This window comes from Alnus glutinosa, chromosome 7, assembly GCF_958979055.1.
Source record: "Alnus glutinosa chromosome 7, dhAlnGlut1.1, whole genome shotgun sequence".
In the NCBI taxonomy this organism is placed as follows: Eukaryota; Viridiplantae; Streptophyta; class Magnoliopsida; order Fagales; family Betulaceae; genus Alnus; species Alnus glutinosa.
Window position 1 is genome coordinate 7,390,236 of NC_084892.1, and position 19,313 is coordinate 7,409,548.

A 19,313-nucleotide genomic window follows, 5' to 3' on the forward strand; every position below is an offset into this window, starting at 1 on the left:
CTTGCGTCATCCTCCTTGCCTTCCTTATTGTCTCCGCCTTCTACTAGTACTTGGAGGATCGGCGTGTGCGCCTCTAGCTCGTCTCATCCGGGAAGCCACCGGCGCAGATTGAGGCGCCTCTGCTGCAGGGGAAGACCCTCGGAGAGGAAGGGGGAAGTGGTCGGTGGTGAGGATCGGCAGGGCTGTGCTGTTCGGGGTGAACTCGACCATCAAGTACCTGCTAATGCCGACGGTTATGTCCTTCAACGGAGAAAATATTAATAAAAAATGTGTAAACAAATGAACAGTGAATATGCAACATTGCTTATTTACTGTTCATGTGTTAAGAAAAATGGTTAAAGTGACTATTCTGCTAAAGAAGAAAAAATGCTAATAATAGTTAAATGAGTTTAGCAAATCTGCTGAAAATGCTCTTATACAACTAACCACTTAAATAATATTCTCTCACCTTAAGATTTTTTCAAGTTTTTAGTTTTGTGAGTACGAGGAAATAAAAAGAAATTGATTAAAGTAGTGAGGATATATAGGCAACTTTTTTGTTAAATCGATCACTCATCACTCCTTTTTATTATCTGTGGCTTTAGACTCCTTGGTAGGTGTTAAAGTTCGAATTCATAGATTATTTTTTTTCGTTTGTTTTTTTAAATTTTTTTATTATTAATTTTCAGTTATTTTTTCTTTTTCTTTTTTTTTTTTAATATTTTTTTTTTAATTTTTCGTTTTTTTTTTCATTTGTTTTTTAAAAAGTTATTTTTTTAGTTATTTTTTTTTTCCAAATTTATAAGGACATTTTTGTCTTATTGAAAAAAATTTATTGTCATATTTTTTCTTTTTGTTGGTCTTAGAAAGGAAATTGACTTATATTGATAATTTGAGAGAAGATATTGACACAATTGATAATTTGAAGAAAATTGAGTGTAATTTGAAAGTATATGGGTAGTTTAATATATAAAATGAAAAGACAAAACCCCAACCGTGCATGCATGGTTTTGTTGGGGAGATCCTGAGCATTCTATAAAAGTTGTACTAACTTTAAAGGATATTTACGTACATAGTTTATTTAGTGGACGGACCAGTACGTGTTACAGCTTTAAAGGTCAACCTGAGTGCATCTTTTTTATTTTTTTATTTTTATTTTACTTTTTCAAATCACATCTTTAAAGAATGCAGTAGTAAATTGTAGTAGTAGTAATGGATCTTGTTGATAATGCACGCATGCGAAGATCGAGCCCCAACAAATTAAGCACACAACAAAACGACATGCATTGAACCACGGTCTACTAAATAAACTATATATATATATATATATAGATGTGCGTACACCACTCACCAATCCACTCACAAATGTACCATTGTAATCAAGACAAAACAAATGCATCATGTCACATATAATGTATGACAAGAACAACAAAGAAAATAAAAAGTGCAATTCAAATCAAATAATAAAAAAAGAAAAAAAAAAAGAAAAAGCCCATTTCCTTCATCTTCGATCTCTTCATTTTTCCTAATTAATTAACACTCTCATTCAAGTCTTTGGTCAACTTTCAAGAGCTCAAAAAGGGCCACCCTCCTCATGACTCACTTATAAGGCCTCACATGAGTCACATTTGCAAATTAGGAGGAGCACTTTGAGTTTTCTGGTGTGCTTTACCACACATTTATAAGTAATAACTCTTTATAATCTCCTCTTTTAAATTTATTATCTGTATTATGCTTAATGATGCGTGTGAAAGTTTCTTTGCTTAAGTAATGAAAATGGTATTTAAACCATGCAAATGATCATACCATATATATGTATATGTTACCTTGTCTTGTATATCCATGAGTTCATTTTTTCTTTTGTGGATTTTCCCAAAAATCAATTGATGAAAATTGTTAGGAAATATTTCCAACAGTGAACAAATGGGCTTATTAAATCTTTGTAAGTCTATTCGTATATGAAACTCGAAAGACTGACTAAGCTTAAAAGCCCATCAAGAGGCAATCTCAATAGAAGCTCGAAAATGTCTTGAAAGCACTAAATCTGGAATATTAACAGCAGAAAGCATTAAATCCCAAGATACCAGGAGCCGTACGCCAAAGATGTGGATCCCGGATATATTAGGAAGAAATCTCGAAGTTAGGAAATTAGTTCCCACCTGATTCGGAGCAACGGTTGAAACCTCTTCTATAAATAAGTACAAACTACCAGGTATGAGACAAATGAGTTTTTGATAATTAAGACTTGCTATAATTCTTTGCCAAATACTTATTTAAGCATCGGAGTGGGTTCCAGCTGGCACCCCCGGCAAGCTCCCCTATTGATATTTATTGTTTTACAGAGGTTGAAGAAAGATTTTACTTGTTAGTTTTTGTGTTAGCTGCATTCTGTTAGACAAAATCACTATCATGTACTGTTACTGATTTCATAGGGATGCCGTATCAGTTCAGAGTCTTCAAATATTCAGAGTTTATTTCTCTAATATGGAAAGAGCCTGATAAGCGTCGAATGTTGCACATTCAAGCCCCTTAACTTATATATGTTAATTCCTTAGCATTGTTATTTGTTTGATTTTGTGTTGTTTTAATGTTTTCAGGTTTTAAATAAAGATGCAATTAATTCTATTAATTTTGGGCTTAAAGCATACTTTGAGAAGACCTAGAAGATATTGGTAAGCTTAACCAATCATAATAAAAGACCTATATGATGTGGTTAAGTTTAATCAAATCAAGTGAATGATTAAATCAAAATTTCTCCACTAAGAGTCAAAATCGGATTGGATTCAAATTTGGATTCTGTACATGTCTCAGTATTTTGATCATAACTTGTGACTCATATATTATATTACAATGAAATTGATGGCGTTCGAAAGCTAATAAAAACTGAAACAAATATGTTAGAAATAGCTTTACCCTAATTCTGACGTTTACTATGCCAAATCGCCCTCCAATAAAAGATCGCAATTCTGGACGAATTTAGAATCCTTTTCCTACTTGGATTGAAGTTTCAATCTCTTACTTGAAATAAGAAGACTCAAGAGACGATTTTTCTAAAATTCCAAGGGCTTCTAGGACTTGTGTGCTCCCTATAAATAGACCCCTAAGCTTCAAGAGAATGGGTACTTGTGCTTGTACTTAGTTTTAGACAGTAAATTTTTCTTGGAGGCTTGACAAGTTGAAGATGAAAAGAACATGGCAGGAGGCCATCCCAGCACCACGATGAGCGGCTAAATTCTTATATGGGTGTTGATGTAGCTCTTTCCAAGTAACAATGATTTGATTGTATTTTAATTTGGTATTTTCTATATGCATGATGGTTGTATAACTGTGAGAATTGATCTTAATATTTATATTCAATCATTATGAATTTCTTATCTTGTCGTAGAAAGTCTTTTATATTGATTGAACTCAATCCTTCATATTTTTTTTGTGATTATGTGAGTGATTGTTATACAACGGTTTTAATTAACATATGATCAAGAGGGTTAGATAGACCATGCCTAGGAAAGACGGATTGTACTACACCCTAGTTTAGTGTAATTTAGGTAGACAGTTCGTACCAATCGAAGATGGGTTATATTTTCCATTGATTGTGTGTATCCTATTAAAGACGTAGCTAATCCATGCCTAAGGAAGACGGGTCGTACTGCATCTTAGTGGTTAGGTGGACGGTCCGTGCCAACCAAAGATGGATTATACTTATTCTTTAGAGGTAATTTCTTGACTACTCAAGTGAGACGAGCCCTATATCATGCATAGTATGAATTTTCCTTATTAATTTATGATTGACCATTGTTATGCGGTGAGTGGTGAAATCAATCCCCTATTCTTTCTCTCATCACTCTAATCTTTATTTTTATGTCTTTTAAGTTTATGCATTTAACTTAGCTATAAACAAAATCAAATCAAACATATTTTAAATTAAGTTATATTTAATATTGAAAAACTTGATAGCAATACCCCTGCAGTCCTTGAAGTTCGACACCCTCTCTATAGCTTTAACCTACAAGGATTCGTTCTATTGTAAGTGGTTAATTTTAATATTGATATATTTTGATAAACAAAAGACCACATCAATTTTTAGCGCCGTTGTCGGGGACTGCAAACGGTTATGTTATTAAGTTTTAAAGATTGAATTTAACTTGATTCTTTTCTCTTTCTTTTTTTTTTTTTTTAATTTTTTTTTTATTTTCCTTTATTTTATTTTATTTTATTTTTGTTAATTTAGTTCATGTGGGGAGGCATTCCAACACCCCATGGACCATGTTCATATTGCTATAGTCCTTATCACCATATTAAAGATTGTCCTACTGCAGGACACTTTTCTAACTATTCTTATGAGCATATGAACACACAGTTCTCTAAACCGAGGAATGATCCTTACCCTGATTCCTATAACCCAACATGGAGTAACCAGTCTAATATTTCGTGGCAAGCTCAAGCTCTTGAAAATTATGCTCCACAATTTCATGAACTATATCATTAGGCATATCCGCAGTTCAATGATCAAGCGGTCTATCCACCATCTAACTTCCGTCCTCCCCACCAACAATGGCAATCATCTCCAAATTGTGCTGACTTTGAGGATAACTGGCAGCCTTCTTCTCAGGCTACACCATTTCAGTCAGATTCTGACGTTAAAGCTCAGATATTGAAACTTATGGGTGAGGTCAATCAGAAACTCACTCAGACAGTGACCTTTCTCAGTCAGACATTGAACTCTCACTCTGAATCCATTGCCAAGATAGAAGCTCACGAAGAGGGGTCATCTCCCATCTACTGGTCGCCGTAGTAGCAATCTCAGGCTGAACCACCTCCTCCAATGAGTTCTAACTTTCAAGATTAAATGATGAAATTTATGAGTAAGATGGATCAAATAAGAGACTCTCAGACTCAGATTATGAAGTCTCACCAGGAAAAATATACCCCTCAATTCTTCGCCGAGATGGAAGCCAGGATGGATGCTCACTTTGAACAAATCATGAACCACCTCAATAGAGAAGAAGAAGAGCTACAAAGACAGTTGGTGGCCAATCTTGATGGACACTACATGGTGGATGAGAGTACTTCTTATCACGAGCAAGCCATCACCCCAATGAAGAATGGAGAAGTGGTCGAAACTCACGTGGAAGAGAGGAAGGAGGAGGAGCAAATTAAGGCCCTACAAGCTTTACATTGGGCAAAAGGTGAGAAAGTGAGCACTGAGGCTCCTTCATCATCCACTTTTATTCTCGAGACGCCATATGAACCCCGACCCTCTATTGCTTATGACTTACCAAGAGGTCAGGAGAGTAGTTTGTTAGGGCTGTTAGAAGAGCAAAAAGAAATCATCAAGGTATGAAACTTCCTTGTGTATTCTCCTCATTTTATTCCAGTTCATGATTCCCTTCCGGATGAGAAACTGTTTGAGAATACTCAAAAGAATCTACCTCGATATGCGAACATTTGGAATTACCTTTCTGTAGGTAAAATTTATTCTCTTTGGTCCAAGAGAAGAAAAGATTGGTGCTTCAAATTTAAATTTAAAGGTAAAAAAGCATTAAACTCATCAAGGATGTAGATTCTGTTGGCTTGGCGGATCCCACATATTTTGACTAAATGAGTCAGATTCATTGGTTCGAGCACAGGCCCTGTACGCTCGAGTCCTCTATCAGGCCAGGGTACATGATCTCCTTCCAGGTTTATTTTCTTCATTGTTGCTTCATTCTTAGTTTATATTTTTACAACAATGTGTTGCACTTGACTAGTATTTGCTTGGAGTATCACTCTCTTTTTCAGGATATGTGTTTTTGCAATTAAGTTTGGGGGTATGATATGCCCCACATCTACTCATTCAGGTATTTCTATCCTCTTATTGTTATGTTCAGTTATATACACACATTGGGGACAATGTATGATTCAAGTTTGGGGATATGGAAGAACGAAACACTGTCCAATATTTTGCTATGTTATTCTTGAGCATGCTGTTGATCTTTAATTTTGATTTGTATTTCATTGGTGAGCTTAACATGATGAATACATGATCACTTGACTAGGGAATTAAGAAGCTTTGTTATTTTGTTTAGCAGCATGACATATTACTTATTTCAATTTGATTCTCACAAGCACACTAGCACATAGTCTGTGGGGTATGAAATTTGAAATCAGTTATATCTGTTATCAATATCTTAGATGCAACTGGGTAACTTATTAGAGGAATAACCTTGGCATAAAAAAAAAAGAAAAAAAGAAAAAAAGAAAGAAAAAAAAGAAAAGAAGAAAGAATAATATTAATCACTTTGAGCTTTTCACTGAGTAACCGGATCTCTTGCCTCATTAAGCATTGAGTGTTCGCATCAAAAAGTGAAAGTTTTATTTGATTGATAAAATAGTTAAGTTTAGCTTTGTAACTGTTTTGACTCGAGTTAGTAAGTCTTTAGGGTGTTTTACACCTAATGTCCTAAAACCATCTGGTTTGGGAGTCATTGACCTATCACTCGTTACATGGGTCAATTAGAAAGCTTAAGGGAGCTAAGCATTGCACAGCCTGCATAATAATAATAATAATAATAATAATAATAATAATAATAAATAAATAAATAAATATATATATATATATATATATATATATATATATATATATATATATATATATATATATATATATAGATGGATTGTCATGGCACATCAGTAAGAAGTGCTTGAATATCAGAGTCTTATTCTAGTAATCGCATGGACAACTATGTGCTTTGACATGAAGTTGTAATGCCCTGAGGCACAGTGTCATCACAGTTAATAACGTTAGACCTATGTGCATTTGAGCTACCAACATAAAAATATTATTGTAGGTGGGTTTATACGTGGTTGCTTCCAAGCCAATGGAACTTCTACGTATGGGGGTTTTCAAACAAAATTTTATAAATTGGTAGCTATTATAGTGTACACGAGACTAAAAAGAAAAGTTGGTTCATTTGGAAAACTCAGTTAGTTTAATATCACTGAGGTCTCGGTATTATGTACTGAGGCGGTGAACTCATCATTTCACCTATATGGATGTGGCAAACCCCCACAACCATATAGATGATGTCCCTTTGGCTGCAGGTACTCGGGTCGTAGTTGATGGGGTAGTAGACGTACAGTTAGGATATTATGACCGAAGCTCGCCGCGACGGTTGTAATTGCGGGACCATGGGCGTCCTTAGTTTTGTAAATTTTACTATAGCTTGTGACGCCTGTGTCACTTGTTTTTGTATAAAGCCAACTTTGTTATGTATTTATATTGAGGAAAGACTTAAACCCATAGATGGTAAATGACTCTTGTTATTAATTTATGATAGATATTTAAGATGTGATTTCCGCTATTGAGTTTATATTTTTCCGCTGCATAGTAGTTAGATGTTGTACTCTGATTTACCAGGTACATATTATGGGGTATGTACCATATGTTGGCTTTGCGACACATCGTCGTGCCACTGTGAGGATCCATTTGCATTTTAAGAGATTAATGTTTAAGCAAATGATTTGTATAAAAAAAATAAAAATGGGTCGTCAAATTAGTGGTTAGGTGGACCGTCCGTTCCAACCGAGGATGGATTATACTTATTCTTTAGAGGTAATTTCTTGACCACTCGAGTGAGACGAGCCGTATATCATGCATAGTATGAATTTTTCTTATTAATTTATGATTGACCATTGTTATGCGGTGAGTGGTGAAATCAATCCCTTATTCTTTCTCTCATCACTCTAATCTTTATTTTTATGTCTTTAAGTTTATGCATTTAACTTAGCTATAAACAAAATCAAATCAAACATATTTTAAATTAAGTTATATTTAATATTGAAAAGCTTGATAGCAATACCCCTGCAGTCCTTGAGGTTCGACACCCTCTTTATAGCCTTATCCTACAAGGATTCGTTTTATTGCGAGTGGTTAATTTTATTATTGATATATTTTGGTAAACAAAAGACTACATCAGGGCCTCATTATGACAAGATTAGTGTCACAAGCATTAAGAAGGAATTTTCGGACTCCAAGAAAGACTCTGCAAAGTCTACAGCTCAGTAAAAGACGGATCCAAAGTTTATCGTCCGAATGGCCTAGTGAAACGCCTGGACACTTATTAGTCAGTAACATAAACAATGATGCTTTTAATCATGGTTCAGTCGGTTTTCAGAAGTCTTCTTCAGAGATATGTTTCTAGAATATTTTGTGCGGATTTCAAGACAGTGTAGTGAGATCCCTTGCATCCGTCCGGACGACGTGGTATTCTGTCCGGGCGCTCATCAGTCAAGCAACATTCGTCTGGATGACGTGATATACCGTCCGGACGCCCAACTGTCCAAAGCATCATTCGTCCAAACCTTCTTCTGTGTCGAGAAGCTTCAAACTGTTCCAACTTGCATCCGTCCAGACATTTCAGCAGCACGTCTGGACGACACTTAGTGTTTGACTAGCTATAGGATTTCTTTCCAAAACACAGATATGGAAAGATCGCTGCAAACGTTCGAACGATGTGGATTCCTATCCGGACGCGCTCATCCATAAGGCAAGTATCGCATTCAAAATTCAGACATCCGGACTCCAGTCTTCATGGTCCGGAAGCGCGAGCTACTTATATGGAAATTGCGTGATCTGATCAACCGTCCGGACGACCATTCCCTTGGTTCGGACGGGTGAAACCTTAATATGGAAATTGCGTGCAGCTAAAGTGCGACCGTCCGGACGACAGGGCAACACCGTCCGGACGCGGCTCAAAACAGGAAAGAATTTCAGCGAAATTTTGGAAAGCCGATTGCATAGTTGTCCGTCCGGACATCTTATTTCTACCGTCCGGACGGTGCCTAGGTTTATCAAGCCAGACGCTCATTTGAACCTGCAGCCTATAAATAGAGGTCCTTAGGCTTGAGAACTGCAAGAATTCGGTATTGAATTCTGTAGTGCTTAGGGAGTTATATTTTAGAGTTACTGTGTTGATCTGCTCACTCTCAAGCCGTTGCAAAGTGTTGTTACTGTGCTGAAACTAAAGTCTTTCTTAGGGGTTGGCCTTAAGGTAAGGGATTTCATTGAAGACCCCTTCAAGTAGAAGATTTGGTTGTGAGGCGTTCATGTTGGGTTACACGTTAGAGTTCAAGGTACGACCACTGCATAAGGGTATGTGAGTGCTATTGCTTTGTAACTAGCTTTGTCTTCTGAATATTTGATATCCTGGGTTTGGCTGTCCCGGAGTGGTTTTTCTCTTAACTGAGTTTTCGCTTCGTCAACAAAATATTTGTCTCCTTTAATTCCGTATTTTTATATTTTGTTGCACACTATTGCACACACTTGATAAATTAGAAGTCCAATTAATTTTTATTTGGTATCAGAGCAGGTACAGTCCGTGTAAAAGATTTAATTCCTGAGTTTGATCCTCATCTCTTTATGACTTCTATTTTTTTGATTACACCTTTTATCATGGATTTCTCTCAGTTATTTGAAGAAAATCATGATATTGAGCTCTTTAAAGTTTTTGCTAAAGTGGATAAAATTGTTTCTCCAAAAGAGCTCAAAAAGGTGAAGCAAGAAAAAGAGTCTTTGATTGCTCAGTTATCTAAATCACATGTTTTGATTGACTATTTGAGATATGAGAATACCGTGCTATTTGACATTATTGATACAATTGAGAATAAATTAAAAGAATTTGAAGATCTCTTGAAAGAATTCTCAAGTGATAATTTGAAAAGTATGCTTTGTATTCATTCAGATATTTCTAACAAGCCTGCTTTAATTGTTGATGATATGAGTACTTCTACTTCACATGCTTCTGATTCTGAAATAGATTCTATTGATATTAAGCCTGTGATAGTAAATACAGCTTGTTTAGAAAATTCTTGCTTAAATAATCATGTGATGCCAAAGTCCAAGGAATCAGGAACACAAGGTAAGTTTGTTCCTACTTGTCATAATTATGGAAAAATTGGTCATATTAGGCCAAATTGCTATTTGTTGCAATCCCACAGGCCTTGGATTAAACAAGATGCTCTGAGCAAAAGTGAAGTTGAAGATTCTTCCTCATCAAAATATGTCCCTCCGTATAGGAGACATATAAAAGGTAAGGGCAATGTTATTTGTAAGAATGCTAACTATAATTCTGCAGAGAATGTCAAGAAGTATTCAAACAAAAGAAGCTTGCCCACCTGTCATTACTGCGGCATCACCAGTCACATCCAACCCAAATGCCCACAGTTCCAGACTCAAAAGTCGAAGGTTCAGAAGGAGTTGCCAACAAGAGCTACATCAGGCACTCTACCTCCTACGACACTTTAAGCTCTACGGCATCAGCAACAGTTTGTTCCTGCCTATCAGAGTGGCAAATCAAAGAAGAACAAATCAAGGCGTTACAAGAGAAAGCCGCAGAAGCCCACTAACAACCATGACTATGAAGGGTTGTTGAGCCTGATGCAAGGTATGCTAAAGAGTATGGCCAACATGGACATGACCCGCAAACCATCTCCACGGGTCAAGGAGGTATGGGTCAAGAATGATGAGACCATTCACCCCTTGAGGGGGAGTGGACTCACCTAGTAAATGTGAAGTCTCCCATGCCTAGAATTTTGGTTCCTAAATCCTAGTGCATGTCAGGTATGTATGCATTGCATTGTTTATCATGTCGTATCTTATTCCTGCCTTGCATTCTGTTTGAGGAACCATTTATTCTATCCTCATATTTTCTCTTGTTATCTAGAGAAACTTCTGCAGATTTGTTTTGGGGATGATAGTTAAAAGCACGTCGGGCGGCTGCTTTTTCTGTCTTGATATTTCTAAACCTTTCTCCCTGTGGATAGGTTTGATTTTACCTTACATGCTGGGACTAGATGTCATTTCCTTTCCCATAAGCATGTCAAAAATTGGGGGAGGAGATGCATAATTTTATTTTTTTCTTGATGGCTTTTCAAATATTGTATGTGTTTTTGTCTGATATCTCAGTTCATTATGCATTACTTGAATATGCTTATAAATGATTGAGAGTTTATGTCTAATATTTGCTAAGTTTTCCTGTTGCATCTTAATGATAGATAGTTATTGAACTTAGAGCCTAAAAATTCTAGCATTCGCTCTAAGTTGCAGCACCATAAGATACAAGCAGTTATTCTTCTGAATTCTATGTTATATGCTTATATTCACTACTTTTGTGCTGAATTAGCTTTATATCTTGCCCTTCATGGTGCAAGTAAAATTTTATCTTGTCCTTTATGGTACAAGTAAAACAATTAGGTGCTGCATCTTAATGGGAGTGTATCAGATGAGGGTGGCTAGGCCCTAGTAAGATAAGATTTGACTTTTGACTAATCTAACATTGATTTTCTCTCTTGTTTAGAAAATCTAGTTGCTTTAAGTTATATCAGTGAACTTCATATCTTATTGAGAAAGCCTTCACACACACACGCATTGCATGAGTTGAGTAATCTATTTAAAATTTCTATCTGCAGGAAAATTTGTACTTATTAAATACTTAGCTCTTATTTATATCTTTGCATATTTTTGCAATGCTATTTGAATGCCTTATCAGTTGATTATACATGTGTGTTCTAAAGCTGACATTAGAGAAAAATATTTTTCTGCAAATTTTCCTCAAGTTTCAGATTTTCAGTGTGAAGCGTCCAGATGAACTTATTCTTATGTTCGAACAAGAGCAGTCTTGTCATACGTTGCCCCAGCAGCAATCGTCTGGACGGTTAAGTGACACGTCCGAACGGGATCTCTACAGGTTTAAGACTTGCGTCTTTTTCTCTGCCATACACACATCTCTGCATTTTTATTGATTTATCATGTCATGTTGTGTGTTTTTCTGGCAGATTTCTCCCGAGATTTTGGCATTCTCTGCACATTTCTTCTCATTCCATGGTATTTGCTATATCTTCCTTTGTTCTTTTAAGTTTTTGTGCTTTTTAGAATATTGGAATATTTGGTGATTTGAATTTTTTTTTCTTGAGATATTGTGCATGAAAATCCTATTATGTCTATGTGTTGGGTTGATATTGATATATCTAGGTCATTTGGATTGCGATCTTTGCTTTTGTAATACTTGAGCCTCCAATTGACAGCTGTCATAATACCACTTTCTTTTTGAGACTAACATGATCTAATATTTCTTTGTGGTGTTATTTTTGAAAATATTTTTGTTTAAATCTTTTCAGGAATATGTCGTCCAGCAGCTCCCAACACAATATTTGACAGATAGATCCTTTGGAAAATTGACTGTTGTTGAAGTCGGATGTTCAAATTCCAAAGGTCTCAGGATTAAGATGAGTTTTTTCCCCTAGCTCATGCAAACCCTTCTGTAGTATTCCCTCAGATCTATATCAGTTAGAGGGTCAGTGGTGAATCTCCTCATTTATCTTGCAGACCAGTTGCTTAGAGGATGTCAATCTGCGGATAATCAGTTTCAGGCTTTGCAAAATGAAGAGATTGAAGGTTTTTCAGTTCTTGGTTCCTGGCTTCCTTAGCTAGAAGCCGAAGTAGTACAAATCCAGCTTTTTATACGGATTTCTCTCTGTTACTTGATTTCAGTGGATTAGCATGATTTGGTACTCGGAGGATTTTTGTTCCTCTCTTTTGGGCCACTTGCAGACTCTTCTCTATTTTCCTAGTGTTTTGGATTTTAGAACGTTTTTGTCTGTGGATTTTGTATACTCTGTTTCCCCTTGTCTTGTTAAGACATCAAGGGGGAGTATATGTTTGATTTGGACCGGGATTGTATTTTTAACCGGTCAAGTGATTTTTGTCCCAGAATGGCCAAATGGGGAGTTTGTTAGTTTTTGTGTTGGCTGCATTATGTTAGACAAAATCACTATCATGTACTGTTACTGATTTCACAGGGATGCCGTATCAGTTCAAAGTCTTTAAATATTCAGAGTTTATTTCTCTGATATGGAAATGACCTCATTATGACAAGATCAGTGTCACAAGCATCAAGAAGGAATTTTCGGACTCCAAGAAAGACTCTGCAAAGTCTACAGCTCAACAAAAGACGGATCCGGAGTTTATCGTCCGAACGGCCAAGTGAAACGCCTGGACACTTATTAGTCAGTACCATAAACAATGATGCTTTTAATCATGGTTCAGTCAGTTTGCAGAAGTCTTCTTTAGAGATATGTTTCTAGAAGATTCTGTGCGGATTTCAAGACAGTGTAGTCAGATTCCATGCATCCGTTCGGACGACGTGATATACCGTCTGGACACCCAACTGTCCAAAGCATCATCCGTCCGGACCTTCCTCTGTGTCGAGAAGCTTCGAACTTTTCCAGCTTGCATTCGTCCGGACGTTTCAGCAACACGTCTGGACAACACTCAGTGTTCGACTAGCTACATGATTTCTTTCCAAAACACAGATATGAAAATATCGCTGCATACGTCCGGACGATGTGGATTCCCGTTCGGACGCGCTCATCCATAAGGCAAGTATCGCATTCAAAATTCAGACGTCCGGACTCCAGTCTTCATGGTCCGGAAGCGCGAGCTACTTATATGGAAATTGCGTGATCTGATTAACCGTCTGGACGACCATTCCTTTGGTTCGAACGCGCGAATCCTTAATATGGAAATTGCGTGCAGCTAAAGTGCGACCGTTCGGACGACAAGGTAACACCGTCTGGACGCTGCTCAAAACAAGAAAGAATTTCAGCGAAATTTTGGAAAGCCGATCGCACAGTTCTCCGTCCGGATGGCGCCTAGGTTTATCAAGTCAAACGTTCATTTGTACCTGCAGCCTATAAATAGAGGTCCCTAGCTTGAGAACTGCAAGAATTCAGTATTGAATTCCATAGTGCTTAGAGAGTTATATTTTAGAGTTACTGTGCTAATCTGCTCACTCTCAAGCCGTTACCAAGTGCTGTTGTTGTATTGAAACTAAAGTCTATCTTAGGGGTTGGCCCTAAGGTAAAAGATTTCATTGAAGACCCCTTTAAGTAGGAGACTTGGTTGGGAGACGTTCGTGTTGGGTTACACGTTAGAGTTCAAGGTACGACCACTGCATAAGGGTATGTGAGTGCTACTGCTTTGTAACTAGCTTTGTCTTCTGAATAGTGGATATCCTGGGTTTGGCTGCCCCGGAGTGGTTTTTCTCTTAACTGAGTTTCTACTTCGTCAACAAAATATCTGTCTCCTTTAATTCTTCATTTTGATATTTTGTTGTACACTATTGCACACACTTGATAAATTAGAAGTCCAATTAATTTTCATTACTAAAGCCAATGTCGTCATACCAGAAATTGTCCTAACAAAAATAATCACAAACTAGGGTACTTTGGCTCTATAGGGATTCAAACCATTCCTCATGTGCCATATCACCATAAACATTTTTAAAACATATTTAGAAAACAAAATTGATATCGGTCTCCTATTTATTGGGCCTTTGACCCATTTTTCTGAAGTACTTTATGTCCAATTAAACATACTCTAAGGACTAAACATATACTACTTGTCGTATCAAAACCTAAGCATCCTAGGAACTTGTTGGATGGTCATTCTCAGACGTATTTGGATTCTCTCCAGTTTAAATGAACTGGAGAGTGTCCAATCCTTGTAAAAGTAAGGGGAATTACAAGGATTGGATACTCTCCAGTTCATATGAATTGGAGAGTATCTGTTTCTGACTGGGACAAGAGTTCTGAGTCTTTGTCTTGAACAGGCTCTTGTATCTATTTTGTTGCCGGTCAAACATCATCTTGAGCTTCCTCAATTCTTCTTTAATCAACGATTGTAAATTTTGTTGAAGCTAACCCACAGAAGTAAACCATAGTAAGGAAAGCGAGAAGACGAAATTTTTAAGAAAGGATATTTTTAAAAGAGATTTTTAAAGAAAAATGCTATTTGAACCTCTAATTGTTGTTGAAGATGCCTCTCAAGTTCAAGTTGCAGTTGCAATACCTCCTTCATTTGCATGTTGCTGCAAGACATGTAGGTTCAAACAAAGTGAGAAGTAAATGCTATTAATATTACAAAGAAAAAAAAAAACTAATTTCTTTGATGGCAATATATCAAAATAATGATGGAGTATTATTAACGCTTAATTAGGAATTTTACATTTCCATGGGGAGCTGAGGTGTGCCATTTGCACCGGTTCTCTCAGAGTTTTCTGCAATTGAGATGGATGGCGATATATATGAAAGCTTAATTAGTAAGGGAACAATTGTACATGACAAATTTGAGAAATTTAATGAAAAAGAAAAAAAAAATTAAGAGTAGTATAATGCAAAATTGAACTAAAGTTGTCAATCTAAGCCAATAAAAATCTCAAACAGAACAAGAAATAGTTAACCATGCATGTTATGACATAATCCTCTAGATTCATAGCATGCATGTCCATTATGCTTTTATGTTACTAACACGTAAAAACAAGAGTAAAAAAAAGGTGCATGAAAGAAACTTTGTATTTATGTGTGATGCAAAAATAATTAATACAAACTAATATAACAAAACAAAGGAAAAATATATCAGCATTTGATATCGAGCCAATAAGGTAAAAGTATTCAAAATATTCTAACATTCTCATCTCATGCAAACTCAAGGTGGTAGTGTTGAAGCCATCTTGAGTTTAGAGATAAGATCATTGTCTTAATGGGACTTGGTAAACAGATCAGCAAGCTAATCAGAGGAAGCAATTGATGGAGCACAAATGTTGATTACCTTGCTGAAGATGAAGACGTATGAAGTGGTAGTCAAACTAAATATGTTTGGTACGCTCAAGAAAAATCGGTATGACATCCATTGTCACTTTAAATAGTAGAACTAGTAATCTTAAAGGCACCCATATATGACATATAATAACCATCACAACCAAAAGAGTTCGCAGGTTGTCTCAGCGAGAGCTAAGTATTTAGCCTCAGTGTTACGTTGGATTGAAGGACAATAGATGTATTATTTCTTATTGAGCAAAGATATAAGTAAATTCTCAAGTAAGTAGTAATTAGTGGTATAATATATATTCGGCCGTCTATGGGATCATTAGCGCATGTAGTCTACATCGGAATATGCTCGCATGAACTCCGAAAAGGTTTTTGAGAAGAAGTGAAGTCCATTGAAATAGTGTTCCCTTGACTTACTGTAAGATATGAATTGTTGTTGTATAATGAGTAGAGGTTAGAGAAGTCATATGCTGACTTACTAAATGAATAGCACACGAAATTAGTAGCATGTATTAATTTACAAGAACTGCTTCACAGATCAATGGAAAATGAAATAACACTTTGAGAAACTTCCATGAAGACCTCGCAATATTATTTTGTAAGGAAAATGAGAAATTTTTAGTCTGATAAAAATAAAACATATAGAAGACATACCCTGTAAAGATTTTGGGATGTACTGTGCAGTTCGATATTTCTATAAGATAGATGTAAAAGACATGGGAAAGAACAAAAACTCAGATATATACATGTTTGAAAGCATATCACAAACAGATCGAGTCTCAAACAGAAATTATACCTGCAAATGACTTTTCACTTGTAATATGGTCAATAAATTCGAGTTCATCAGCTTCAGTATTGCTTTTGGTGTTGCCTCTATGATTTTTGATTAATGAATGAACATGAAAATCAATAAGTCATATATAGGTATTCTTTTTCTAAATCAGTAAAGCTAGCTGATATGAAATTACTTACTCTCAGCACCACCGAGGTGATCCACAATCTTCACGAACTGGTCATGAAGATCTCGAGTCCATTTGATTCCTTTTTTTTTTGATGCAGCTTGCCTGGATGATGAACTATCACAAACCTGTTTGGAAATAACCAAGTAAAATAATTTCCAAAAGATAAGAATTGAATGCAAAAGAAAAATAAAAAATAAAAAATAAAAATTGTTGCTTCCTGATCGAAGATAAAAAGTGAAGGAACATATAAAGATGAAAAAAAAAGAAAAAAAAAAAAAAAGAATTAACCCCGAGGGTTGGCTCGAGTGGCAAGTCACTCGGTACCGTGCCTCACGAAATATCAAGTCTAAGGTTCGACTCCTCATGAATGCAAACAATTCTTTGAAGCCGTACAATTGTAGGCAAAAGCTCCAGCTTTAACTGACTCGTATAGAGGGGACACTTTACACAGTGTTCTGGAAATCTGGTCAGAGCTAAACCCAGGATACCCCAGTTTCTTTAAAATAATAATAATAATAAATTAAAAAAAGAAAAGAAAAAAGAATGGAAGGTAAGAGATTACAGTAAGACCCTGATTTGCATCAGAAGGAACCGAAAGTTGCTTCCTGACCAAGGCATCATTCTCACCAAGCAATAACATGTTCTGGGCATGGGGAAAAGGGTTGCTCATATTGTTGCATGGAATTTTATTCGGCTTCTCTGAGGAAAAAATGCATTGATTGCTGCACAATTGAGATTTCACAAGTGATTGCAAGGTGTCCCTGAAGTTGGAGCCAGCTTGGTCATGAGCTGAATCAATGGAAAAGTTACAGTGGGAAGATTGACAGAGTAAGATGTTTGAGTCATGAGTGGGAAATTGTGAGCACAAAGGAGGAATATTGCCAACTTGATGCTCATCATGTTGTTGAAGAAGATCCATGTAAGTTCCAGCAGCATGAAAGGCCGAGGCTGGGGATTCGAAAGGATCAAAGACACAGTGTTCTGAAACTCCCATGTTCTTCAATGGCGGTTCAGTGCAATATAGTTGGGAATAATCATCCATGGTTTTGTCGAACTCCTGCTTGGAAATCAATCTTCTCATGTTCATTTAGATCGAGCTGACAAAACTGAAATCTATAATACCCTGCAGGGAATGGTAACCAGGAACACCCAAGAACTGCTTCTGACTCTCTCTCTCTCTTAAATTCTGATTCAAAATTTCAATGAAAGACAAGCTATTTTTTCTCTTTAACTTTTCTCTGAAATTCTTGGTAGAGAATATATTATTGCTGAGCAAAAAAGCCACATGTGCTGGTTGTTCTCTCTTGTAAAGGTCGGTATATTTGGGTAAAGCCGGCCCGTTGGTATTTAATTTGATGAAATTGCTATTTTTTTTTTTTCCTAAAACAATAAGAGAAGAAATGAGTACTACAAATCTACAATCGTTTGTCAACGCTTTTTTAGGGTCATTTTTTAATTTTTTTTAGTAAACAAATATAAGTTTTAACAAAAAAAAAACTCAAAATTATTTTTACTTTTATATTGTCACACTACAACAAAAAAAAACTAGACACTTTCTATAAAATAACTATTTTATTTTAGGTAATTCCTCCTATGTGAAGGGCCCACCCATGAATGTGTGGAGAAAAAGTAAATATGAGCAGCAACGTACCCTTTTGTTTTTAGAAAAAAAAAAAAAAAAAAGGAAAAAGTGAGAAAGTCCAATTCCATTTTTGAGACAGAGAAAGAGGAGAAAAATTGGGACTTTTCTCACAATCAATTTCGTAAAAGATTGGATAATCGTTTATGGTTTGATCTTGATGAAATTCTAGTATGTTGTTTCTAACGATGAGATTGGATTTTATTTCTAGTTACTTGGTTGCTCATACCAACTTGATAAGATATTTCTTTTTTGTTATTGTTGAAATTCACTCTTTGAGTGACGGATTTATGTTATGATTCAAGAATGTATGTATTCTTAATGCGGTGGAAATTAACCTCTAAAAATTGTTCTAGAGAAGACATTTGCAATCTTATTATTGATGATAGTAAAAGTTTTAACTAGACTAGAATCCGTAATTTTTTCCTTCATACTAAATGTCTAGTTTTTCATATACAAATCTTGGTGTCTCGCTTGTGGATTGTTTGATTTATTTCTCTACATTGTTGGTAAGTTGTTTTTGTGATATTTTCACTATTTAATTTGCACAAAAAAATAATAATAATAATTTTCATTGCGTGTGTGTTTGTGATTGTTATTGGTGCACATGCACCCCCTTCCCCCTAACATTTTCTCACAAAATTGCAACTTGCAAACTGAAGATATAAATTAAATCATCAAATCGATCCGGCCAATGTCATCACTTCAGAAAAATCCATCCACATTCTCAATCAATGAAAAATTAGGGCGGCTGATTACTATAATCCCCATTGTTGCTAAGATAATATCCATCTCTTCTTCTCAATCGACCTCATATTAAAAAAAGGCACCATCCATCATATCGATATATGCATGCTTGTATCTGACCCTGATTCAGGCCCTATACATAAAGCGTGGCCACATGATTCTCAATCCATGAAAAATTAGTGGCTGATTTCTATATTCCCCATGTTGCTAAACCTTACATGTATATGACCCTGATTCAGGCCATATACATTAAGCATGGTCATGCTTAATCATGTGCTTCTTTATGACGATCTTTTTTAGATTCGATATATTTCAGGACATTACCACATAGAAACTAATAAAAC

At 35.9% G+C, this 19,313-nt stretch overlaps 1 protein-coding gene across 1 annotated transcript; it reads right to left on the minus strand.

The window, feature by feature from the left end:
* Window positions 1-24: 24 nt before the first annotated feature.
* On the minus strand, window positions 25-17,664 carry LOC133873199 (uncharacterized). Its single transcript, XM_062310930.1, has 4 exons — window positions 17,146-17,664; window positions 16,594-16,708; window positions 16,418-16,494; window positions 25-240 (listed from the first exon to the last, which is right to left on the minus strand). Exons 1-4 carry the CDS (start codon window positions 17,662-17,664, stop codon window positions 25-27), a joined length of 927 nt encoding a protein of 308 aa, XP_062166914.1.
* Between the last annotated feature and the right edge of the window lie 1,649 nt (window positions 17,665-19,313).

Bases quoted from the DNA above. Each gene is read 5' to 3' on its own strand.
- LOC133873199 (XM_062310930.1), bottom strand. From the start codon at position 17,664: ATGAGAAGATTGATTTCCAAGCAGGAGTTCGACAAAACCATGGATGAT. The intron at 16,709-17,145 runs GTAATCTCTTAC...ATTTCCAAACAG, and splicing joins ATGCAAATCAGGGTCTTACT to GTTTGTGATAGTTCATCATC. The intron at 241-16,417 runs GTATAATTTCTG...TCTCCGTTGAAG, and splicing joins AAGTGAAAAGTCATTTGCAG to GACATAACCGTCGGCATTAG.